Here is a 27,404-nt window from a genome sequence, read left to right on the forward strand (position 1 = left end):
GTCTGCGGCACTGGCACCCAGCTCAACGTGGACCGAAACCATGCTGAACTGTTCAGTCCGTAGTTCACAATGCAAGCAAATTGTGTGTGTGTGTGTGTGTGTGTGTGTGTGTGTGTGTGTGTGTGTGTGTGTGTGTGTGTGTGTGTGTGTGTGTCACGGTGTGAGTGACAGAATAGTCAACATGATGACTGCGGTCACTACGATGGAAGAAGAAGAAGAAGTGTGTGTGTGTGTGTGTGTGTGTGTGTGTGTGTGTGTGTGTGTGTGTGTGTGTGTGTGTCACTGTGTGTGTGCGTCGGTGAATGTGTGTGTGCGTGTGTGTGTCAGTGTCACTGAAGGTGTGTGTGTGTGTGTGTGTGTGTGTGTGTGTGTGTGTGTGTGTGTGTGTGTGTGTGTGTGTGTTTATCACAAAACAAACTAAAAAAAACTGCTAACCACAACGGACTTACAAAAAGATGTATTTTATTTTTGGTCCATCAGCTGCAAGAGTACATGACACTAAAGTCCATAATTCAGTTCATGTTAAATCCACGTTTCAACAGCGAGGTAATGTTAAAGGGACTTAATCGACTGTAATTTTCGCGCCATTGAGTGTCAGCAAGCAATCGAATCGATCTGAAATCGAAAAAGCAAAATCGACAAAGCAGCATGTGGAGTGATCAGGGAGGTATGTATATCCTCTTTCGTATTATTCAGATGATTTGGTCTTTTGTTGTAACTTTGAAAGTGTGGCAGTTGACGATTTTACACTTTCACAGCCAGACGTTTCAGGTCAACTTGGGTAAAAGCGGAAATTGTGCTTTCAGTTTCACTTCAGTCTTCAGTTTACTTTTTGAAGGTTGTCAGGATCATTTGAATGTTACAGTAATGAAACGGGAACAAATAGAGAGCTATTTTGCAACACATCATGATAGTAGCGGTACACATTCACTTAGAGTGCGTGGGCTCACACACACACACACACAGACACACACACACGCTTTCCGTACACTTAAAGAAAATTTAGAATACATTGTTGATTGTTTTCAGGTTTTAATCAGGATGGTGGATTCGAGGGACAAGGAGGTTTTTCTTCACCAGGTGGCTTTGGGACGCCACAGCCTGCAGAAGAAAAGAGGGTGAAGTTATTCATTGAGCTTTTGTTTATTATTGTTAGCTTTATGAATATATTCATTCCTTTGTCATGCATAACATTGAAACTGATTTATATGGTACATGAGTTGTTTAGCGTACACAGTTACAGCTGGTTAAGTGTTCTGAAATGCTTATTATCTTATTGAGATTGTTTATCATGTTTTATTGTTAGAAAGACATTGTTTGACCATGATTGCCAGTAGTGTGCCTGAAGCATTGTACATTTTGCTGAACAAATGTTTTAAGGATTGGCTTGAGAGCTGGTCATTGGTCTTTGACTAATTTATAGTTTGGAAAACTAAACATGCACACGCTTGCACACACACATGTATACACATAGACACCAATGCATACAATTTGAAATCACCACTTCCAGACAAAGTGCCAGGTAAAAGTTTCACTTCCAGTTCCACTTTCAGTTTCATGGAGGTTATCACAGAGCTCGTAAGATTGTTGAATTTAAGTTGTAAGATTAGTCATGTTACCAAGAAGCAGAAGCATTTTGTGCACTATATTTGGTTTAGCCAAATGATAAATGTAGATTTATACTTTTTTTTGAATGAAGTTGTCAAGTATTAAACATAATTTTGTGATAACTGTGCAAAGTACAGTACATATTTATTAGTAATGGTTAACAGTAACCATGTGCATTATCAGGCAGAGTATTTCAGATGCGTGTTGTGTTTATTTTTTTAGGGAAGGTCAAGAGCACAGAATCTAGTTCCTGTCACTGTGGCGCAGATTTTCAATGCATCCAACACAGATGACAGGTTTTTCTCTGGAAACCTTGAAATATCTCAGGTGCAGTTCTGTGTGTGTGTGTGTGTGTGTGTGTGTGTGTGTTGTTGTTGTTGTTGGTTGTGTTGGTTGAGTCGTTGTTTTTGTTTTGTTAGGTAGTTTGTTGTTGTTGTTTTTTACTTGTTCATTTGGTGGTGGTTGTTTTTTGTTTGTTTGGTTGGTTTTTTATTTGTTTTTATTGTTGTTTTTTTATCTGATACCATAAACTTTGTTTTTTTAAACTTGTTTTTTTTTCACATTTATATTATTTTGTCAGCTAATTTGCTACATGCATTGTCTCATTCTCATTGTTTTCTTGTCTTTTGAATGTGAATGTGATATATGAATATATTCATTTATCACTTTTCCATTTAGAAGTTTACCTAAAAATAGGTCATTTCTGCGCGAATGATTTATTTGTAAACTCTTTTTGTATTTCTCACACTTCCAGATGTCTCAACCTACACTCATCTCCTTTCTTATTTCATAGATTTGTTTAAATTGTCACCTTTAGGCTTTGAAGTTTGTTGATTTTGGCTGTTTGCAGATTGCTGTGATTGGTCTAATCCGATCAGTGAAGGAATCTCAGACAAGGGTTGATTATGAAATTGATGACATGACTGGACCTGTATTGCAAGTTAGACACTTCAGTGACCAAGATGTAAGGGTTTTCAAAACATTGTTCATTTATTGTAAGCGTTTTCAAAACGTATTGTTCTTGTTGATTTTTATCTATGCATTTTATATCTTGAATTAATTATGTTGTTGCTTAAACAGTTTTAAGTTGCCAGGTACCTTTTTTTTAAGTTATACTTAAAAATGTAAGTGTAGAAACATGAACAAAGACTTTTTTTTCTCCTTACAAGTATTCTGTCATTTTTTGTTTAGAATTTCGTCATCTGTCATAAGATGGCTGGACATGATTTTGTCACTATGTCAGTCTGATACTATTAAGACAACCGACAACAATTGCTTAATATTGTTATGTTTTAATTGTTAAAATTTTATCATCTGCCATGATTTTTTTTTTTAATAACAGTCTGCATTTACTTTTCCTATTATTCTTAGCTTCTCAGAAGAATCAGGAAAGGAACAGTTTTGTATGGTGTGGTAAACGTGTATACATTTTTTTTCTCCTCCTTTTATGGAATATGTATGTTGGTATTTGTCTTCAAGTTTGTGCTATATCTACATATTTGAGTGACTAATGAGTTAACTAAGGAACCCTGTTACGCTTTTTTCTCTGAAGACAGAAAATAGTCTAAATCAGTGAGTCATCTTTATGCAGTCCATCAATGACTATTGAATTTTACCTTGGCCCTTGCAGGAAAATCTTCCCGATGACCAGCGAGAGGAACCTTTGCGGGAAAACACATACGTTCGAGTGTGTGGTCATGTGAGATCGTTCCAAGGAAAGAGAAACGTGGTGGCCTTCAAAGTGTTACCTGTTGTAGACATGAACGAGTTGACATGCCACATGTTGGAGATCATAAGGGCACATGCTGCAGCAAATATGGTAAGATGTTTTACAGGTGTTTTTTTTGTTGTTTTTGTGCTGTCGGTTTGTTTTCAGTCAGTCATTTTCATTGTGTGTGTGAGAGAGTGAGTTTGAAGAGAGAGAGGCTGTAACACAAGCCAAAGAATACTTTCTTAGTTTATCATTTAAAGAGAAATTGTTGATGCATTTGCTGACAAAGGCGACCTATTGATTACAGTGCAGTCAAGTAATTGGCATGGCCAAAAACAACATGAATTAACATTATTACAGAATTAGATATGATCTGTACCCACTGTTAAATGTTTAAGCCTCCTTTCGTCAGGCATTCTTGTATACACACTTACAACACAGACAGGATCACAGCATGCACTGGAGAACATACACATGCACTGTCTCTTAACAGGACTATTGTATTCATGTGTTTGATAAAGTTAATAGGTGATTAAGCAGTATTATATACTTTTACATACAGAACTGTATCATAATCATAAGTACAGAAAATCTGTCTATGCTCAACTGTTTTTAAAGAACTGTCCATTTCCAGTATTTCTTGTAAACTGCTGATATTTTGTTAAATATGTACAAATAAAAAAGCCGTTGTATGTATTGTAAAAGTATCCCTTATTCAGTTATTGTGTATTATCCAGATGACCAGTCAGAATTTGAATGATTTACTGTCATTCTTTACTTTTTAGCAGATGCATTGCAAAAGTTTAATAGTCTCATGTTTGTTTTTGGAACTGTAGCTCCAAGCATCAGGCTGTTTCAGATACAAATGTGCCTTACAAATAATAACAAGAAAGAAACTTGTTCTGTTTTTAAGTACGAAACACCTGGTGGATGAGTTGTTTTTGATGTTCTTGTCAGTGTAAAGTAGTGTAAGCCATCCTGATATTCACCATTTAGAATGTCCACTTCCGTGATGCAAATATCTGGAAGTTTTATTTGTGTCATGACTATGTTGTTGTTGGAACAGGTTGACAACAGTGTAGGTGGAGGCAATGCAATGAGCACTTCTGCAGGAGCACCTCGCGCTGGTGATTATTCTGGGTCCACCAACTTTCCTGGCATGTCGTCACTACACAGTCAGGTCAGTATATGATGCATAAAAATGGTTGGAAAAATACCTGTCCGTGCATGTATGTGTTTGGTTATAATTCCCCCCCCCCCCACCCCCCCTCAGTGACAGTTGCAGCTACATGTAAACAGTATTCATAAGTGTATTGAAGTACCTTGATGTTTTGTTTCTGTGCAGTTACTTTCAAGTGTTAAAAGAACAGGTGAATCTTTTTATTTTATTAGGTTTGTACCAGTGTGAAAAGGCAAACTGCTGTTTTGCATTCACGTGAAACATAAGTATTGGGACAGTTAGCAATATTAAGTGATCTGTTATGTGATCTTTAAAACACATAGCAGTGATAACTGTTACATAACAAGGTTCCAGTAAGTATTAAGTTCTGTTGCAATGATTTGCTTTTGCATCATAAAACATCAGGTGTTATCATTCTGTTTGTGAAAGCCATCCTGACGCTAGACTATCCATTTCAATTACACATACATCAGCATGACCCATGGGAGCGCAGGTTCTGGCTAGAGTCTGATTCCTGTTCTGTGCAAAATATTTGTCTGTCACTGTGGGCGAAGGTGGTTAGAGCTAGTGACCTCTGTTGGGTATATTATCTCCCTTTCACATATGTGAATGCAGCAATTTCCCCCGCGCCCCGCCCCCTCCCCCAGCAGCTATCTTCTTTCCTGCACCATGCCATGCTCCATATGTCTTCTTCTTTTTTTCTTTTTTCTTTTTTTTAAACTTTTGTTACAAATGTAAATTACTTATTATTGATTAACTAATCTGTCTTTTCACTGTTGAGCTGTTTATTCTTTATTTCCCAGATTGCCACCATTATCAAAAACAACACGACAGATGTGGGTGCAAGTGTTGCGGATGTGTCCAAACATCTGAGAGGTGTGCCAGAGAAAGCCATTAGAGAAGCTGTGGAATTTCTGAGTGGGGAAGGACATATCTATTCAACGATTGACGACGATCACTTCAAAGCCACTGACGGCTGAACGGCATTGCATTTCTGTGTTCTTTTTCCTTCTCTTGTCTTCCTGCACTGTCTGCTCGGATACTTTTTTTTTTTTTTTTTTTTCCTTTTTAGTTGTTATTAACACTTTCTTCTTTGTATAGGTGACCAATAAAAGTGCTTGAAGAACCTTTTTTGGTGGGGGGTAGGGGGGGGGGGGGTTAGCATTAACATTGCTATGATAATTATTATTGATATTACATTGGTCCGGGATAAGTCAGCTTTGAGATTGGAAAAGGGAGTAGTCTTTTTCTTTTTTTTTTACTGATGTTGGTATACATGTACATAGAAATGGGGGGGGGGGCCACATCATTACTTCATCACTTTAAACAGACCTTTGGAAAATGGCTTCGTCAGCATCCATTGCTTGTCATTCTTGAGTTTTGTTTGCATAAAGACACAATCAACATTCGAGGTGACAGGAATTACTCAAGTTGTTGGAACTGTAAAAAGATGTGTTTATTTCATTGCTTGAGAGATTCACAGTGTCCAGAACATTGATTGGTTGGTTATTTTAATTTTTGTTATTTCTCAAAGTAGCGTGGAAAAGTAGTGATGGCACTCATTTAATTTCCATTGTGGTGTGAAAAGAAGTGAAACTATACATTTCAAATGATTGAAATGTATGCATTGTTCTGTTTAGTATCACTGTCAATCAGTCAATTTGATTGTACCCTGATGGGTAAAGTGCATTAAAAATGTGTTTAAAATAAAATTTGATGATAATAGTATTAATTTTGCTTCTGACATCATCATTTGTGTGTGCTATTCAGGATGAATGTATGTGTTGTTACGCAAACACTTGTGCAGTTGTGTGCATCTTTGTTATTAATGGACCAATAAACAATCAGGCATTTGAATATGTATGTGAAGATTATAAAACAAATGCTTCAACAAACAAAACTGATTATTCACATCACCCTACAAAATTTATCCTCCAGACAGTCTCTTTTTGTTTCCCTTTTCATGTGATGTTCTCCTTCCTATATATGTGCATTTCCTTCCGAAACTGCGGGTCAATTTATTGCTCATATCTTTATGGAAAGACTGGGTCTAGCAATGAGTGATATATATTAGTAAAGGACAGAAATGGCAAAATCCAATGACAGTCAACAATCATTCTTGCACAAAAACTGTGCTGTTGATATCCAGAAATGTGATTTAATTCTGCATGGATTTTGCTGCTGTTATGCACAGGTGATGTGTCAGAAATATGCATGTATGGAAACAATGTTCACATACGAAAGAGCATGGATACTACAGATACAGAAACAAATATGCAAAAATACACATTGAGAAACAAGCATTCTAAATTACGTATGCCTTATCTGAATTTGCACAAAGCTGGGAGGATCCACTTTTATGTCCTGTGATGAGATTTTCTGCATACCTCAATACATCTGCACTTTGATTTGTTTTCTAAAGCCTATTCAGCTCAGCCGTGTATTGTTGCCAGACAGCATCACCCCTCTCTTTGGCTTCCTGTATGGAAATCCTTCAGCTACTCTTCCTTGCTCTGAACACTGCACGCTGATGACAGAAAATGAAGATATGATATTCTCACTTGCAAAGTATGCATCCAATGCAGTAAATATGCGCACAAAAGTCAACAATAGCTCTAAATACTTATTAATCAATATTATTGAGGATTCTCGCAGGCTCGATGAGAGGAAAAAGGATGAATAAACAGGAAGGGTGACATTTTGGCGGTTTTGCCAATGTATCTACATGACGCATTCGTATCAGTTGATACACATACACACGTACTCGCACGCACTGGGCTCGCACGCAGACACACACGTACATTTTTCATGTAACACAGGCACAAGAAAATTTCAATGTTAAAATCAATTGTATACTATGATGCACTTTCACAGGAGATAAAGCAGCGAACATGGATTTGCCTAACATTTTCAGAATGATGTTACAATATCTTGGTTTTAGACACATTTAGAAGAATCAGTCCACACTCCATATTCAGTCTTATTCATGCTGTTGTGAATAAACTAGAACATGAATACATTCTCTTTTTTTAATTTTTTTTAAGTGAAACAAATCTGAAAATTAATCAAAGTGACTGTTCTATTATATACTTAAATTAGTGACGAATACAGAACTGAACCCTGTTTACTTGAAGGATATCTTAATCAAAACAGTCAATGTACAGGTTAGAAATTACCTTTGTCATGAAAGGGTATGTAATTTAACATCCTGAAAGAAATAAGACCATGTCTTACAATGGAAGATGAATACAATTTCTTTAACAATTGCAAACTATTCATACGCAGAATTCAGCAAAAACACCATCCAAGTACGTACTATTTAACCATGATAATGGAAGACAAACTTGTCAGAATGTTTGGGAAATTTGTTCAAAACCGCTGCCCAGAACTTCATTGCAAGGAGAACTAATTCAGCTTCTTGCATAAAACTGTTTTATTTGTGACTGAGTATGTGTCTTAAAACCACTGTCATGGTTTAACTGACAAACAAAATTGATTCTGTTTCACACACACACACACACCACCACCGCCATCACCATCACCACCACCACCACATACACACACACACCGCAGATATACACAAAATCAGACACACACACACCACCACCACCACCACACACACACAGATACACACAAAATGACACCCAAACATGCACGCCCTACACATGTCGCCCCAGTCAGACTATCCCTTAAATTGCTACTGCCTCCCACAGAAGCGTCCGGAGCACATAGTCCAGAAAATATAACCACCACTGTACTACTCAGTTGTTTGTTTTCAACTTTCCCATAGTTGAAATCTGTTTCTTTCTATTCTTTTTTTTTTTTTATCATCATTGTTATCATTTATCATCATCATCATCATCATCATCAGATTTTTTGTATTTCATCCCAGCTGTTCACATCGCTGTCGCTGGCTTCCAAAGAATGTGTGGAACCGTGCAGTTTCTCTGGCATGATCGCCAGAGTGAGTGAGTGATATATATATAATCTTATGAGCTCATCCTGTGTTTATTTTATGTCAATGTCTATGAATCTGTTTCTATAGAATGGTTTATCAAAATGTGATTCTCGGTGGCAGTAGGGGGGTTTGGGGGGTTCAATGTGGGCATTGTGGGAGCAACTGAATTTATGAATGCGTGTGCGTGCGTGTGTGGGAGGGATGGGGGGTGGGGTCTGTAGATAGGGAATGTAGATTGTGTGTGTGTGTGTGTGTGTCTTCATTTCCCTTTTTTTTCTTTTCTTTCTTTTTAAATAAATCTTGTCGCATCGTTGATTTCACTTGTGGCGTCAATGACGTAATGAGTGCTACCTGGATTAGGGTCGATCTTCATATTGCTGAGTGTCTTTTTTCTTCTTTTTCTCTGTGTAGTGTCTGCTGATATCTGTAATCCTTTTATACAGCTTAGCCTGCGTTGGAAAACATATCAGCGAAGGATTCTGCTTTTTCTGCTACACGAGAGAGAAATATCATCTGATTTTACCGGGCATGGTGGTAACGTATTTCAATATAGTTCCGACAGTTTTTCCACTGATATCTTTATGGTTGTTGATCTCTGATTAACAAAATGTTCTTCAGCATTTCTCTTTTGCGTTTGCTATGATTTTATCACAAACTTTATTGGCTATTTTCATTCCTTTGTGATTAGGGATTGAGCAGTCTTTGTCACATGTCTTATACTGCAGTTTCTGTTCGCAGACTGCACTGGTTCGGCTCACAGTCTTCATTCTATCAAACATAATTGCCAGTGTGTTTCCATGGTTTTGGAAGATTTATTTTTGGAATGATGATCTATCTCATCTGCTGCAGCAGAAAGTTACAAAATGTGTTGTAAACTGTGTGTTTGTTTCCTGCAATGACATGATCAGTTTTCATGTTTTGAAGAGCATCTTTAAAGACTGCCCGATCCGCGATTTTATAGTCAGTATACTTCAGTTGGCAGTGTCACGGCCTAATTTGCAGGTATACAGAGCTTGCGTTCTAAGCACCCTACTCAACTCGAGTGAAACATGGACCAAATATTCCGCACCGTGACAAGAGAAGAGACTGAACAGTTTCCATCTCCGATGCCTTAGACGCATTCTTGGAATCCGATGGCAGGACGAAATCTCAAACACTTAAGTGCTTGAGCGTCCAGGCTTGCCAACTATCTCGCCCTTCTGCCGAGTCGACTCCGTCTTCGCTGGCTCGGTCACTGTTCGCGGCCGCCGAATGGATGATCCCAAAAGATCTGCTGTACGGCGAACTATCACAGGAATCAAGGCCCCAAGGCCATTCCCCGACTAAGATTCAAAGACGCTTGCAAACAGGACCTGAAAAGTACAGGTACTGCATCAAAACACAGCAGAAAAAAGGTGGGATACCGCAGTACCGTTTCGGCGCCGTTTCGTTTATACCGGGATTCATGAATGTCTTGGTTTCATGTCCGAAACAGCCTACATCGTACCAGTACCGTTTCGGTGCCGTGAGTATAAAACGCCAGCTTAAAACTATCACCATATTTAATCTAAACGGTGCTCACTTCTATATATATATACCTGAAGGCCCTGATCATGAGAATACAGGCTGAATGGATGAAAGATTTCCTTGAGTTACCAACAAGACAAATGGATTATTGGGGGTGGGTTCAATGCTCATGCGCCTTTTTGGGATATAGTACTGACTGTAAACACATCACTAGTAATAGATCATTTGATAAATATCGAACATTAGAAGACTCTAATTTAAACATGGGTATTCAGTCTTCAGTGATAATGGAAAAATCACTCAGTCACGGTGCCAATCCATAATTCTTCAGCCATCGATTTTAGTTTAACCGATTTCTCCACTACTCGCACCAAATTGTATGTGGAACACTGAAAACGATTTATTTTATCTGCAGGATCACATTCCACTGATAAACACGATATTAAATCGGAAAACGGATAGAACAAGAAACTGAACGCAACACTGACCTCAGTGTTCAAGTTCACTGTCAACTGAGTTTTTCAAGTGTTTGACCACACTGCTGGCACTGACTACCCTCTTGTGAAGTTTAGGAATGACCCCGGCGGCCTCAGTTCGCAATTCTTGAGTCAGTTGATCTCTGTCAGTTTCAATGACAGACAGCCAGTGCACTCCGACCGACGGTCCTTAGTTCCTCCGGCAGTGGTCAGTAGACGTCGAGCACGCCGCCACACTTCTTCTTCTTCTTTGTTCGTTGGCTACAGTTCCCACCGCTGACGTCAGTTCACTCGTTCGTACATGAGTTGGCTCAGGCTTTTACGTGTATGACCGTTTCTATCCCGCCATGTAGGCAGCCATACTCCGTTTTCGGGGGGTGGGGGTGCATGCTGGGTATGTTCTTCAGTTGTTTCCATAACCCACCGAACGCTGACACTCACGGTGATGGATTACATGATCTTTAACGTGCGTATTTGATCTCAGTAGTTCTGCTTGCGAACACACACGAAAGGGGTTCAGGCACAAGCAGGTTTGCACATACTGTATGTTGACCTGGGAGATCGGACAAATCTCCACCCTTTACCCACCAGGCGCCGTTACCGAGACTCGAACCCGGGACCCTCAGATTGAACTGAAATCCGTCGATCGCTTTAACTACTCGGCGCTATTGCGCCCGTCGCACGCCACACTTGAACAACTCCCAGTCCTACCCTGTCCCCTCCTGTAGAACAGAGTACCGCAACTACTTCCCAACCGCTGAGAACCTGGCATCCCGGAGTGGAATGTGTTTCCATATCATATCATATCATATCATATCAAGGCGTGCAGGCCTGACGAGGCCTTTTGCCCGCTTGATGTGGGGAAGAAAAAGAGAGTCCCCACATATGTCTGATGCATTTTTTACATTGAGTGCGCAATGCTTGAAAAATCAATAAATATGTAAATGAGTTTTGTGTTTAAGATTTTTCAAATGAATATCAAGATAATTTTTAAATGTATTCACTGTTCCTGCGGAAACAACATCTTGTGACAAATTGTTCCAAACATTTGTTACTCTGTTAGTAAAGAAATGTGCAAATCTGGAAGTTTTAACTGAAACTTTTAATAGTTTGTAGGAATGGCCTCTTGTGGTACTGTTCTCATTCAATGTAAACAAAGAGTTTATGGTTCTGCTGTCATATAATCCATGTGTCATTTTATCCATCTCTATTAAATCACCACGCAGTCTTCTATATTCTAAACTAGGTAACTTAAGTGCTTGCAACCTACTTTCATAGTCCATATCAGCAAAGCCAATGATTCTTTTAGTGAATCTTCGTTGAACATTTTCAATACTGTCTGTATGTTTCACTAAACCCGTATTCCAAACAACATTCCCATATTCTAAGACTGGCCTGACTAATGACTTAAATAATGGCACCATTATGTCTTTACTTTTACACTGTATGTTTCCAACTAGCATTCCGGTCAATCTATTGGCTTTTTTAATGGTTTCATTAATATGAACATCAAAAGAGAGACCAGAGTCAACAATGACTCCAAGATCTCTCTCCGATGAAGTCTTCTGCAAGTCCGTACCATTCATATAATACTTATAATGTGGATTATTTCTGCCTACGTGTAAAACTTTACATTTATTGTTATTAAATTTAATTTGCCATCTATCAGTCCAGTGTACTAAATTATCAATACTAACTTGTAATTTCAATCTACCAACATCAGAATCTACTTCCTCATAGATCTTTGTATCGTCTGCAAAGATTTTCACAAAACAGTCTAGTATGTCAGGCATGTCATTTATATAACATACAAAGAGTGTGGGCCCCAAGACACTGCCTTGGGGAACACCACTACTCACCTTAACAGGACACGATGACTCAGTCCCTACTGATACTACATGAGACAGCCGGTGCGGCAGCAGCTGCACCCTCAGTCGGTAGAGACATTCCTGCAAAAATCTGAACAGAAAGTGTTGTGGGTTTTTTTTTTCAAATTGTGTGTGTGTGTGTGTGTGTGTGTGTGTGTGTGTGTGTGTGTGTGTTGTTTTTTTTGTTTTTTTCCTCTGAGTGCCCCCCCCCCCCCCCTTAATCTTCAACAAGATGAAAGTGTTCACCTGAAGGAAAAAGAAGATGAAAGTCATCTAAAAAAACTACATACAATGCTCTATCACATCTACCACCAGTTCAGCAGGTAGCATATACACACTGACATGTCACGCACGCGGCGCGCGCACTGACACACACACACACACACACACCGTGACACACACTGACGACACACACACACACACTGACGACACACACACACACACACACACACACACACACACACACACACACACACACACACTGACACCGTGCAGCACACCGTTGCACACACACTGTGACACACACACACACACACACACACACACACACACACACACACACACGCACACACACTCAAACACTCACACACACACACACACACACACACACACACACACACACCTCTCACTGACACACACTGGCACACTGACACTGACACACACACACACACACACACACACACACACACACACACTGACACACACAAATGACACACACACACACGCGCGCGCGTCCATGTATGTACACAAAAAATAGTAAAAAGCACGCACACAGTATACAAAAACATTTGTGCATGGATGCGAACACTTTTAGCAGGCATGCACACACTATTCATGTGGTATGCCGAGTGAAAGGATGTACATAATAGTGAGATATACACTATAAGCTGGTCATTCGGTTTGCTTGTCTGTTCTTTATTATTTTGTTCCATACGTACTATCCATCGGAAGACTAAAAACGAGCATGTATGCACGCGTGCACTTGGGCGCATTTGTGTGTTTGTGTGAGGACGAGACTTTATTCTTGTCAGAACTTAATAAAGGGACAAAATAGCATATTGTCTTTAAAGAACAATAACGGGATTTGCTCCCCTTTATAGAACGATTACTTGCATGAAATGTTAAATGTTGATGTTAAATGTTCTCTGTGAAGAAACGTTATGAACAAAGTTAAAAGCAATCGAACTTCGATTATCGGTGATGTTTTGTTTTTAATGGTAGGTCTAACTGCCCTTTCCATTGATACTTTATTTACCAAGAGGACACCTTTGACCGTCTGACTCATTTCAGAGAGGATTCCATTATTAAAAAAAAATATTACATACCTGAACGCAGTTATCCCCCCTGCTTTACCTCAGTCTCCGTGGCACGTCAACTGCAGAGCATACGAACAAAGTCAATATTACTTTTGCGATAACGTTTTGTAGTGTCTGCATTTATTACATTTCTGCTTTATTTTAAACTGTCCATGTAAAGGTGATATTACGTTACTGTTTTGTTTCTATTTAACTTTTCAGGTGTCACGATGCACACCTGTCAACCGTCCGTATGTTAGTTCCAAGGTAGAATGATGTCGAGCGCCATAACGGATTGACAGAGCAGGCGGACGACAACAAGAGGAAGCCAGTGGGGGCAAAGGCTGCCGACAAGCGTGCAACAATTGCACAATGGTGAAATGATAGCCTTGAAGTCTTGGTAGTTTTCAGTGAGTTCGTGGACACTCCTGCCGCTACCATTGTTCCGGTCTGTTGGAAACTTTGGGCGTGAGGCGAGAGTTGTCGAGCAAGTTGGACAGTCGGTGGCTCTTTTGACAGATGACGATTGTTGTCAGAAGCAGACTATGCTGCTGTAGACGCGGAATTCAGTCGATAATACCACGTAATTCGCAGTGATGCTACAATCTTCAAGCGTCTTAATGTGTGATAGCTTGCCACCGAGGATTCTGGGTGTTTGGTTCAACGATGTTTCATCAACAGCGATGATTAGATTATGATATCGATTGAGAGTTGATCCGTCGTTGAATGGTATAAACAGGGTGTAATCTCTGACTGACTGGCATTCATTCAAGCTGGTGGTCAGAAGGAGAAATTGGAACCGTTGTAAAGTTTAATCTGAATGTCGGCACATCATCAAGCAGGCATGATGTCGGATGCTCAGTTTCGACGGCGAATAGCAGCTCTTGAGGACAAAATCAACAGCCAGACATCAGAAATCAACGTGGATGGATTGCTGGTAAGATAACAGTGTTGTATGACTGTATCATTGTATACTTTTGTGTTATATAATGTTTTAATAGCATGTTCAGTTTTTTTCATCGAAAAGGCATTAAAGGAAGAAGCAGTGCATGATTTCTGTTTGTATGACACTAGAATAAGGAAATTGTAAGACATTCCACACATTCCTGCCAAATGTAAATTTATTGAATTATTCATTTTATGCTCCCTTTCACTATACTGATATAGCATTGATCAATGATAATAATAATAATGATAACTGGCATTTATATAGCGCGTTTCTCCATAAATACTGCTCAAAGCTCTTTACGTTTACATCCTCACACCCTGCCTCCCCATCAATACTCCTCACCACCTGCACCTCCCCAACCCCATCTATAGAGTTGCATGTCAGATACATGTACAAGGTTGTGAAACAATTAGACAGGAATACAAATGAAAAATCAGCAACCAGTTCATTTTTTTAAATCCTATTTAACTGAACTTAATGATTTATTTTAAAACTTTCCAGTTCCACTGAATCCTGTAAATGAGACATTGTGGCACTTGAAGTCATATTGTATGCAAATACAGTTATGATCTATTGAGAGTGATTGACTCAGTTTCACTTTACTTGAAATAAAAAACAAACAAAAAATATTTGTGACATTTTTTCTTGTGAATCATGTGATATTATCCTAATTAAGTTTTTTTTTTCATACTAAAAATTAGTAAAATGCATAATACATAGTTTTACTAAAAAGAGACTCCCACCACCCATAACATAATAGAATTGTTCCAATTCCATATTTCTAAACTTGTGTTGTAACAATGAATTATCACACATGCACATTCTATGATAATAATATACTGTTATACATAATACAGGTCATATGAATGTTTCTTGTTAAGAGAGAGACTCAGAGAGAGAAAGAGAGAGAGAGAGAGTGTGTGTGTGTGTGTGACAGAGACAGACTAGAGAGCTATATGAATATTCTTCATTGTTGAAATCATGTACATCTATGCATGATTAATTAATACACATAGATTTATGTAACTGATTAAATTAATCTTGGAAATAATGCACGTTAAATATTAAATTATGTGGACAAAATATTGACCAATTAAAAAAAGAAGAAGAAAAAGCAGAAAATGTGTGAACTCAATAATCATCAATCCGCTCACTCAGATTCACTGTGAACAAACTTGAAAAGACTTACTCATTTACACTTCTGAAAAAATATGATTTTTGCTTGTTTGCCTGTACAGCAGATGAAATTGGACTGGAAAACATTGAAAGCAAAATTTTAACTTTTATTGTTTTAGTGTTTTAAATTAACAGTGGCCCAGGAATGAAGTTTAGTGAGTGCATGCGTGTGCGCGTGTGCATGTGTGCGTGCATGCGTGTATGTGTTCTTCTCTCACTTGTCTTTATCACTTTTTGTTTTGCCCTTGTTATTTATCAGGCATTCCTGGTACTCGACTGCTTTAAATCAGGCTTACTGAGAACATTATTTTTGTAATTGGACAGGGCTTGTATTCAGAGCACACCTGAATTCTGGCTGCCTGCCCAAAATGACTTGGGTTATTTTTTTAGTGATAGTATCAGCATAGGCCTACTCTTTGTGACACTGACAGAGTTGACTTTTAAAAGATATGTATTTAACTTATAAAGCAACCAGAAGGAAAAACTTTTTAAAGTTATGAACTAAGCAACAAGAAGGAAACCATTCTCCATCTGTTTTCTAAATCCTGTGTGTGTGTGTGTGTGTGTGTGTGTGTGTGTAAGACAGAACCTTGAAAGAAAGTATATCAGTTAGTACAAACTAATCTGGCATTGTACCTCCCATTGTTTGTGAAATTTCTCTTTTCTCAATTTCTGCTTTTGTGCTTCCCATTGTCATACAATTATTCAACATACACAAGCAGACACAGATCTAACACTGACACAGTACTTAATGAATACAAAAGACAGGCAGACAGACAACACACACACACACACACACACACACACACACACACACACACACACACATGCACACGCATACACACATATACTTGCTTACATGTGTATTAATGTGTATGCATACAGAAAATGACAAATGAACATAATTATGATGTGTAAAATGCATGTTATTGTTTGGTTTTTACTTACCCAGTACAAATTTATTGGCTGCATTCTGACATAATTATCATTTAATTGTCACTATATGAGTATATCAGTCATGGTAGGAAGACTTAGCTTTTTCAAGAATATGACCAGTAACCAATTCATTAAATAGTTTTGCTTTTTACTTTGATTTGAACAATTGAAGTCAAACTAAACTTGTGTGGCCTTTAGCCTGCAGGGTGTGGGTATCCAATAGCAGCTTAAAAATGCACACTTTACTGAAGAGTTTGAAGATATTGTTAATGTTATGCACCATTTCATAAGCCAATATTTGTATCACTTTTCCTTGTCATAATATATGGACCGCAAATCATTAATACCTAAAGATTAATACTGTGTTAGTGTGTAGTAGTAATGTAGATTACTAGATCAGTAGATGTGCCTGTCACTCTGTGTACTATCATATAGCAGAATTTGCACAAGTTACAGATCTTGCTGTGTAAAAGTGTGGAAATAGAAACAGAAATATTTGTGTGAATCAGGACAGTTTTGTTGATAATAGTATACAGCATCCACTGGATGCTGGTAATGGTATAAGGTATTCAATACCAAGCATATTCTCAACAAGTTGAACAACATTCAGTTTAACTTTTTTAGTTCAAATTTTTAGTAAAGGGGCAGGGGTTTGGGCAGGAGGAGAGAGAGAGAGAGAGAGAGAGAGAGAGAGAGAGAATTTTTTCCCCTGAGTATAAACAAGAAGTAGAACTGTTATTATTGCCAGTGTTGGTAAGACAAAGGCACAAAATTCAAGCCATGGTCTGAATTATCTACCTTCATCTTATCAAAAGTAACACTGAGACTGACACTAGTCACAGTATAGTGAACTTGAACTTGAAATGTCTACACAGATCTGACTTATAAATTTAGAAGTACTTGTATTGTGAAATTAGTTGGAATGTATCCACATATGTTTGTCTAATGTCTGTTATGTAAAATTACAACTCTCAGTCTCAGTAATCATTAAGTTTTATTTTTGTTGTCTATGGATATGTAATTTTTTTCTCCATATAATCAATAATGATATGTTTTATGATTGAATAGTGTTGACAGTGCCAGAGACTTCAACTTCAAGAACGATGTTAATGATGTCATTTTGGTTTGTTCCATCAGGATGGCGTGACCGCCCTGGTTGCTGATTTGGATCATCCTGCCATACGACGAAACAAAAATGTGGAACACTTTCTCAACAGATGTAAGAATAATGTTAACTGTTAGTTATTGCCCACTCCCTCGCTCTCTCTCTCTGGTCTTTGATCTGTCGTCTTACATCCCTCCTCTCTCTCTCTCTCTCTCTCTCTCTCCCCCCTTCCTCCACCTCTTCTCAAATTACACAGAGGTACTGCACCCATTCTGTTAGTTATTGTCACTGGCTCAAAACTGATGTTTGATTGGATAGATGGACTGGACAAAGTGTCAAATATTGTTGTCAGTTTTGTCTTTGTTGTCCTTTTTATTTCAAACCAATCATCAGACAAGATAAGTATATCAATTTTACCATACAAAAATAATCTGCACAGCCTGCAAAGTTGCGTCAATTTATCCATTGGCAAGGGACCACTGTCTTTTCTGGACAAAGTTTCTGAGCCCTTTTTGCATATCAAAGTCATCCAGTTAGCAAATCAGTATTGAGAAGAAAGGGGTCCGCCACCTGACGTATGCTCATTTAAATAGTGTGTATATATCCAGACATATTAAACTAGCTGTTCAAGGTCTGTTTGTGATCATTGGACCAAACTCCAATGGAGGAAAATCAGAATAGATGTGGGATGTTTCTTCTGTTTGTGGACATCTTATGTAGTATAGACATGGCACATTTTGTGTAGGATGTCAGCTGACGCCTTATAAGTTACAGACACAGAAAGGCTTAAACCCGCATTTTATTTAACATCACCCACCTGCCCACATGTGTGAGGGTGTATGCACACTCACCATCTAACTTACTGTGAGCATGCATACTTGTGCACAGACACAAACCTGTTTACATTCAGACTCAGACATGCACAAAGATGTCAAGATATGGCAGATGATGGCTGTTTGAAAATTATGTGCTGAAGCTGTTGCCTGCTGGTTGTTCAGATACCAAAAGTGTTGAGGTGGTCAACTCTCATCGCATGCGGGCAGATGATTTTGAAGTGGTCAAGGTTATTGGAAGAGGAGCCTTTGGAGAAGTCCAACTGGTAAGTATACTAACATTGATTACTGTTAGAAATGTTTTTGAAACATGGTATGAATTTTTGATGAACAGTGTAACATAAGTAGAAATTTTCTCTCCCCCCCCTCCCCAGCCCCCCTTGACTTTCCATGTCATATTGTATTAGCAGTATTTTTATTTTTATTTTCATAATTGGGTTAAAAGTCACATTTTTAAAGATGATGGGGAGACCTAGTTATGGTGGACATTTTTTTTTTTTAAATTGGTCTCTGGTTGTTATGTTTCTAGAAATGGCTCAGTGAAAAACCTCCATAGATTCATTTTTGTCAAACATGGAAAATTTTGACTCAGAATTTCAGAGTTTGTCTGTGTTGATTAGATTCCGGAGAATGAATCAAAACATTTTCTTGTTATGTGGCAGAAAATTCCTCAGTGGGTCAACTAACCAGTAAAGTAATTGGCACTGATCATCTGATGACAGCCGTGATAAGATGTTAACCTTTAGACAGTGTTGGACATTTTGTTGAGTATTATTTCAAACACCTTCTACCATTGGATTTGTCTTACTTCTTGTGACTTCTACATTTGGATTTGTAAACTAACATTGTAGTTTTGTTTTTGTTCATGGATTGAGAAACTGTTTTGTGCTGATTGTTGAGAGTATAATTTTTAAATTTGAACCATTTTCAGGTACGGCACAAAAGTACACGGAAAGTGTATGCCATGAAGCTGCTGAGCAAATATGAAATGGTAAGTCAGATATATATACACCATGATTTGAAATGCATCATTTTCAATGATATTCAGTTTTAATTGTTGAAAATTAGCATTGTAATTTGTTTTCATGCCTTTTTACTGTCTTCACACTTTTTTTTTTGTCTACCATTTGTGCATGTGTGCTTGCTTATAAACATATTCTGTGTATATATGTACATGTGTACATAGTTTTGTGTGTGTGCATGGATATGTGTGTGCATGTTTGCGTGCATATATATTATTTCTATGTGTATATACCGTGTTGGGATGCCAGGGGTCTTTCAGTATAAATAGCATCCCCGCCTTCTTGAAATTCTGTGCTAGAAATTTCCTCTTTTCAGTTTCCTATCACTTTGTTTCTGCCTTTATTCTTTCTTCACTTTTGTCTCCTTTTTCTGCCTTCCCAGTCCATTCCCCTTTCTTTTTTCAAGCAAGCCTTGACATATTTCTCTCTTTTCCGCAGTCTGTGATGCCCTATCTTTGCTGTTGGACTTTGGTGATTAGGTAGTGAGATATAAACACTGGGATGGGCACTAGCTGCCCATTCTGCAGTGTTATTTGCCTATATGGCCTTTATGTATTTTTTGTTTGGCTTTGAAGTATTGTTGTTGTTTTTTTTTTCCTTTTTTACAATTTTTGTAATCTGTGGATGATAAGTTAAGCGGAATGGCTGGCGTCCTCAGCATGGCCTAGTCTTATTTGCCATAAGGAGCTAAATGGTCAGTATACTGTGTCATGAACTGTGTTTTGTGAGTTTGTCTTAGTGTTTTTTTTTTGTAGATGTGACAGTTTTGTGTTGATGCGGTTGAGCATTTGTATGGTTTGACAGTCCTGATATGCCCTGTGCGATTGACTGGTATAAGTAACAAGAATCTTCATACATTGTGTGTGTGTGTGTGGTAAATGTGTGTTTATGTGTTCTCTCTGCTGTGTGCCCTGTACTTCTGAGATGTCAGACCATTTGAAATTATAGCTGTTTTGGTTTTCTATTGCAGTTGACATGATTAATCACAAAGATGTGTGTGTGTGTGTGCGTGTGTGTCTGTGTGTGTGTTTGCGCTTAATTATTTGCAGATAAAAAGATCAGATTCAGCGCTGTACTGGGAAGAAAGGGAGATCCTGGCTCACGCGAACAGTGACTGGGTTGTGCAGGTATTGCAGGCTGATATGCGATAGTGTTCATGAGTGTGTGCGCGCGTTTGTGTGCAAGTATGTTTTCGGGGTCTGTGCTTGCTCGTATGTTGTGTGTATTCATGAGCATGTGTAGATGAGAGTGTTCTATTCAAATCATAAACTGCCACTCTCCCCTCTGACTACACTATTAAAACTATCTTGCATCAACTGTTCCCAAGTTTCAGAAAACTCGTGCATTTGTTCTGAGTTTTGTAACCCGTCTGAACTAAAGGTACCTCTTCCCACTCCCCCATCTCTGTTAATTATGTGTGGTTGTGTGTTTTTGTTGTTTTTGTTTCTTTGTTTGTCTGGGCCAGTAATTTTAACTTGGTTTTAACTTGGTTGTGGAATATTGGTTATGTTCTCCTCAAGTATGCAGGCGAAGCCTTTAGTCTTCTATGTTTTTAGGGTGGTATATGACAGTTTATGTTTTAACATGTTTAGTGAGAAAAGATCTCATATTATGTAATCATGATGTGATAAATGTATTCCTTGAAGAAGGCAGCATGCTTGTGTTGACAGTTGTACTACTCCTTCCAAGACACCCGCTACCTGTACATGGTGATGGACTACATGCCTGGTGGGGACCTGGTCAACTTGATGAGTAACTATGACGTTCCAGAGAAGTGGGCCAAGTTCTACTGTGCTGAAATGGTGCTAGCCTTGGATGCCATCCACTCCATGGGGTTTGTGCACAGGTAAAACCTATGCCCATGTTATCAGGTTAACTGAACAGGTGAAAGATGGAGTTCATTGGTTTACAGTACATGTTAGAAAACAACTAATTTAGAAACATCTAGATCTGCTTGCTTTGTTTGTATTGAGCAATGATACCTTGAAGATTTGCTGATCTGAAAGAATCAGTTTTGATTGTTAGTTTTTGTGTGTGACTATTATCTAGTATCTTTTGATGGAATGTTTTGGTTATGAGACATATTTGGGTCTGCATTACCACATCATGAGATCCATGCATGCTATGTACCAAATGTTTTCACAGCATGGGCTACAGGATTTGGCAGAAATAGCAAACACTGATCATAGCTTTCACTAGTTTAACAACATGATAAACTACCCAAACAGGGAGTGGACTAAGGAATTCAGTGTGTTGATTTTTTTTTAAAAGCCCTTTCCATGCTCATTTCAGTGAAGAAGGTACACTTGCCTGTTGAAGCCATTGTTGTATGAAGAGAGTTAATCATTAAAAGTATCATTTATATGAAGAGACTAGATGTATGTTCGTAAGATCTGTCACTCAGTAGAAGAAAGCATATAAATGCCTCTTGCATGTGATCTGTGATTAGAGAAGGACTGAGGTTGTTGAACCTGTTCTGATGCAGGGATGTGAAGCCAGACAATATGCTTCTTGATCGACATGGACATCTCAAGCTCACCGATTTTGGCACCTGCATGCGCATGGATGAGGTAAGGACTGGGTATCACAAAAGCAGTGAAGTACTGCTGAAAAGTTCACGAAGAACATCGAGCTGTGTACTGTGCATGAGACATAATATGGCACATAAAGGTGCTTCTTATTTTCGCAAAAAAGATACATGTTTATGCATTACAAAATGGATTTGTCATCCATTGATGTCATGAGACAGGGTGCATTGTTTCTAATTCAGTGAAAATCAAGAACAATACAAAAATGTACTGTGTCTTCAGTCTACATAAAAATGCCAGACCTGGCTTGGGTGTCTGAAGAATGGAACTTGTTTACCATTGTCGTATCCTTCTCATGTCTTGTTAAAAAACTTTAAGGTTATTAGATAGTTAAATTTTGCATGATTTTACATCAGGCACAATCTTATTTTTGTTTTGTACAGAATGGCTTGGTGCATTCTGACACAGCTGTGGGGACACCAGACTATATTTCTCCAGAGGTGCTCAAATCACAGGGAGGAGAAGCATGCTATGGACGGGAATGTGACTGGTGGTCAGTCGGTGTTGTGCTATACGAAATGTTGGTTGGTAAGTTGCACTGGAGCTCCTTCTCCCTCTCCCAAATCCCCTTTTCCTAAAAAATAAGAAAGAAAAAAAAAAAGATATGTATATGTATCATAAATATCCATTTCTTACAGCTCTGATGAAAAGTCAGAAAATAAAGTGTCTCCCATGACAGAGGCTGTACAGATATGAAGACAGTTTCTGGAATGGAAGTCTAGTTATTGGGAAGTCACTTACAGCTAGTTTTCTTATATTGCCAAAATGGCATGATTATTTTGCTGTAACTGGTTTTTGGAGCTGTCACTTTGCTCACCTAAATCTGAAGAAACAAATTTGTAAGCTGTTTTCTTGTGCATATTTTAACTTGACTGGGTTTTTTTTCTCTTAGATAGGAGGGAGGTACATTTATTTCAAAGTAGTTTTGCTGTTGTTTTTTTTAGTTTTGCTGGGTTTTTTTTTCCATTTCATTATTTGAAAACCAATGGAGAAAACTGAATCAGTAAGATTGTAATGCAAATGTTGTTTTTTTTTTTTTTTTTTTTTTTTTTTTAAATGTCAAAACTATTTTTGAAAAATGTGCTCTGTTTGTGAACTTTTTTGTAGGGGACACCCCATTCTACGCAGACTCCCTTGTTGGCACGTATGGCAAGATTATGGATCATAAGCGTTCTCTCAGCTTTCCAACTGACATCGAAATGTCTGATCATGCCAAAAACTTGATATGTGCTTTCCTGACAGACAGGTAAGTGACAGGATTAATTTTGTTTAATTTTTATGGCTAGCTTCTATTGTCACAGTTTTGATTTTTTTTTCTTTTCTTAGAGAGACTGAATGCTGAAAATGGTATAAATGTTACTATGTTTGTATTTTTTTAGTCAAGAAAAAAAAAATGGTAAAGAATGATGTGCTGTTAAAATGATTAAAGGACAAACCATATTTAGATTACAATATCAGATCGTACTGATAATATTTCATAAGAAAGAAACTTTTATTCTGTATACATAGTTGCCTCAAGTGTGTGTGGGGTTTGAAGACCATCTTGGTAGCATCAGAAGGCAATCAGAACCAAGTTGATCTGGACTTTTTTGGACAGCCATTTGCTTGATTGCGAGACAAGCTCAGTCTTTATGAGGTTACTGTTGGGTGTCTGGGTCATTGAGAAGTGCAAATTAAAATGTGGTTCAGCACCAAAGGATGGTTTTGCAAGGTGGCAGATCATCCCTCAGACTGTGTCAAGAGACTATCAACTGCACAAGCCTGTAGAATGGTTGGCATCAATGCCTGTGAACTCTTAGTCTTACACATAACTGGTTCTTTCTCTTTAGGCCAGTATGTTTTCTTGACTACCATAATTTTCCACCTACAAGGTGCTGCAGGGCGTAAGGCAAACACCAATTTAACTACACATACTTAACTGTGACCCACTAGTGCAGACGCCGGCAGGGGTCTGATTCCTGTCCTGTGCAAACTACTACCCGCCTATGCGGAGAAAATGAAAGTAGCTATGGCCAGTATCCTCCGGAAGTAGGTTACCTCCCTTCTGTATTCCTTACTAGCTTCCTCATTCTGGCAGCCATCTTGACTCCTGCTCCTGTGCTCTTCATACGGCTAATTTTTTTCATATTTTCTGTCTATCGATTCTTTGACACTCATGCTTTGTATTTGATGAGGACTTCTAACAGGTCACAAACTTACTTTGCTTGTTTGGGTAATCAAGCTAAGATTAAGGCACAATCACTAAGATTAAGGCGCAATCACAATCGTTTGGGCCCTCTACCTTGGGTTCTCTCAATATTGAGTTGAGCATACCACACGGGGCCAGAGGCCAGTCATGGATCTAGTCCCCTCTCTCAGTTAGTGCCTTCAGTACAAACTTTCCTCATGGAGACAACCTCTTCCGTTAGGAACTCCACCACAGAAAGAGATTCCATAGCCTAGAGGCACCTGAAGCGCACTCCCACAGCCTGATCCAACCCACCTATTGACTGCCAACAACATTCCACTTGTTAATCCAACATGCCACACTCGGACAGAGAAGCCACCAAGTTTTCAAGTCTCTTGTAGCCAAATGCCTGCCATTCTGTGCTCAGGCAACAGGCCAGTGTCACTTTTAGCAGCTACAAAAGGGGGTTTGGGGGTGGGGTTGGGCACACCCATCACCTGTCAGCTCACATGGAGGAGGTCTGCAGATCTGTGACTGTCAGGCCTAAGGCAAGCCCAGCAAACTCTCTGGGGCTACAGATCCCTTCAAACACAATTCCCAATTGGCCCACAACCGATGTGGAATCATCGGATCAGGCCACCTCCTTGCTTCGAGGTTCAGCATCTGCCTGCCCTCATACATTTTTTGAGGCCCTGATAGTAAACTGCCCGCCCTCCAGCTCACTTTAGACAATCTCACAGTGTAGGCATTTCCACTCCTTTCTTTGATTGGAAAGGTTCGACACTTGCTCATCAGTTGGCACCTTGACCACTCTTGTGACATTAGCAAGACATCTCTTGTCCGGAAGGACAATCAGTGTGATTAAAGGCGGGTATGCAGACGCACGGTTGGGACTTAACACCTTCTCTGCCAGAGCCCATGAAGTCACAGCATGGTTCTCATCTCTCACCTTTGTCCACTCGGGGGGAAACCCTGCTACGTTTATTGATTTCTGCCTGAGAGATGTCTCATGCTTAAGTGAGGACGGCTCTGTGCACTGCGATGGTTATGGTTAATTACTGTCAAAAGAGGAAGCTAGTCCGGGATACTGTAGGGTGGTAACCTACTTCCAGGAGGTTATCAGCCGTAGCTACTTTAATTTGCTCCATATAGGCAGGTAATAGTTTGCACAGGACAGGAATCAGACTCCTGCCGGAGTCTGCACTAGTGGGTCACGGTAAGTATGTTAGATAAACGTAATTTTTTGGGGAAAAAAATCCTTTCAAAGAAAAAAGTTATTTTGAACTTGATAAGATGCACACATCTGATACGCCGCGTCTGCTAGCAGTAAAGTGAAAGCCCTCTATTTTGTCTCTGCAAACAGCAGATGTAGTTTTGGAGTAGTGACCCCATCTTCGGAAAACTGGATTGGAATCTGACTCGCTTCCATCTGCTTGTTGACTCGGCTCTGTTACTCCATTTTTTTGCTCCATTATCTGCTTTCTTTTTAAAAAAAATTTTTTTTATACAATTTTACAGCTTTCAGTTACTGTTGTAAAGCCCCAGTTTGTTAGTTTGTTCAATCAGAATCATGATTTTCAGTCCTGTCTGTTATTTTGCTTTGCATTCTTCTTTTGAAAAATGTTCACTTTTGATTTTCCTCTACTTTCACACATACGTTTATCCCCAACTCAGACACTGCTAATTTTTCATGGCTGTAGTGTGAACTGTGACCTCATTCAGTTGAAATTTTGTGTAGCATGCAATTTGGCTTCAGTTTGTTTCAATCGTGAACATGAATTATGTCAAATTGAACAGTGGTAAGACTTAAGTGTTGCTGTTCAGTGCGATCATGAGGGTCTGTTGTGATCAACGATGTTGTCATATATTGAGTTTGTTGTGTCAGGTGGCCCTAAATGGTGTTCAGAATTTAGTTTTCAGGCACAGATTGGGTGCATACAGTCTATATGATGTAGGGGTCAGATCTGAGTAAAAACAAGTGCCTTATAGACCAAAAATTATGGTATGCCTTTCTTTCCAGGATGCCCAAACCAGAAATGTGTTTTTTGTTATTTTGATTGCATTTTTTGGTTTTGATAAACTGTTTTGTATATTTGTTAACCTGTATTGCCTTTTGTTTTTATAGCATAGTAAATTTGTTTGTGAACAGAACGGAGAGGCTAGGAAGGAATGGTGTTGACGAAATCAAAACCCATAGATTTTTCAAAAATGACGCGTGGCAATGGGACACAATACGTGAAAGTAAGTGAAGCTTTATGTGTCTTTGCATGTATACAACATGTCTACACATGTCCACTAATTTTTCTCACACCAATGCATGAGTGTGCGCGTGGACACACACACACAAACAAACACGCAACACACACACACAAACACGCAACACACACACACACACACACACACACACACACAAATTTCTTTATGAAAATGTATTTGTGTTCACTTGGGTTGCAGGTTACGCATGCGCCCATGCTCATGTTCATAAATTTTAAACACATGCACACATAAACTCACAATTCGTAAAAGCTGTAGCTGTCGTAAGTAAGATTATGAACTCATAAAAGCTTTTGTCTGGATAGTCTTAATACTGATCAAGAAGTCCTTTTTGTCATGGATATGACTTTTGTAGTACGTGCCAACAGCTTTTCATGGAGTGACTGTGTATTTTCCCACTGCTTTTTCTTTTTTTTTTTTGTTTTTTTGTTTTGATAAAACTAGATGATTCCATTATTGATGAAGGTTCAAACTCCCTATACCTTGGACCATTGCGTATATCAAATAGTACTCTTCATATAGATGACATGAGCCTGTTGATTATGAGTAAAGGGTGGTTTTGGAGGCAGTGTGTATTTTACTTTGCACCCAGCTGTACCACCTGTTGTTCCTGAACTGTCGAGTGATGTTGACACCAGCAACTTTGATGAGATTGAGAAGGACGACCAGCCAGAGGAGACGTTTCAGCCACCCAAAGCCTTTGCTGGAAATCACCTTCCCTTCATTGGCTTTACTTACAACAGGGAGTACTT

General features: G+C 38.8%; 2 protein-coding genes across 4 annotated transcripts in view; both read left to right on the forward strand.

Annotated features, from left to right (window-relative positions):
• The first annotated feature begins 520 nt into the window (after positions 1–520).
• On the forward strand, positions 521–6,240 carry LOC143280471 (replication protein A 32 kDa subunit-B-like). Its single transcript, XM_076585124.1, has 7 exons — positions 521–667; positions 1,030–1,118; positions 1,831–1,935; positions 2,459–2,572; positions 3,239–3,427; positions 4,386–4,499; positions 5,303–6,240. The coding sequence occupies exons 1-7, from the start codon at positions 649–651 to the stop codon at positions 5,477–5,479; spliced, it is 807 nt and encodes a 268-aa protein (XP_076441239.1). The 5' UTR covers positions 521–648; the 3' UTR covers positions 5,480–6,240.
• Positions 6,241–13,702: 7,462 nt separating this feature from the next.
• LOC143279770 (rho-associated protein kinase 2-like) overlaps positions 13,703–27,404 on the forward strand; it is a 42,242-nt gene continuing 28,540 nt past the window's right edge. For all 3 annotated transcript variants that reach the window (XM_076583906.1, XM_076583907.1, XM_076583908.1), the window contains exons 1-11: positions 13,703–14,539; positions 17,801–17,882; positions 18,767–18,867; positions 19,533–19,592; positions 20,673–20,750; positions 21,294–21,469; positions 22,109–22,193; positions 22,595–22,739; positions 23,319–23,457; positions 26,528–26,619; positions 27,245–27,404. In XM_076583906.1, coding sequence (XP_076440021.1) covers positions 14,423–14,539; positions 17,801–17,882; positions 18,767–18,867; positions 19,533–19,592; positions 20,673–20,750; positions 21,294–21,469; positions 22,109–22,193; positions 22,595–22,739; positions 23,319–23,457; positions 26,528–26,619; positions 27,245–27,404 — 1,235 coding nt within the window. In that variant the 5' untranslated portion in view covers positions 13,703–14,422. The remainder of the gene's footprint in view (positions 14,540–17,800; positions 17,883–18,766; positions 18,868–19,532; positions 19,593–20,672; positions 20,751–21,293; positions 21,470–22,108; positions 22,194–22,594; positions 22,740–23,318; positions 23,458–26,527; positions 26,620–27,244) is intronic.

The sequence above is a fragment of the Babylonia areolata genome, chromosome 3 (genome assembly GCF_041734735.1).
Source record: "Babylonia areolata isolate BAREFJ2019XMU chromosome 3, ASM4173473v1, whole genome shotgun sequence".
NCBI classification, from domain to species: Eukaryota; Metazoa; Mollusca; class Gastropoda; order Neogastropoda; family Buccinidae; genus Babylonia; species Babylonia areolata.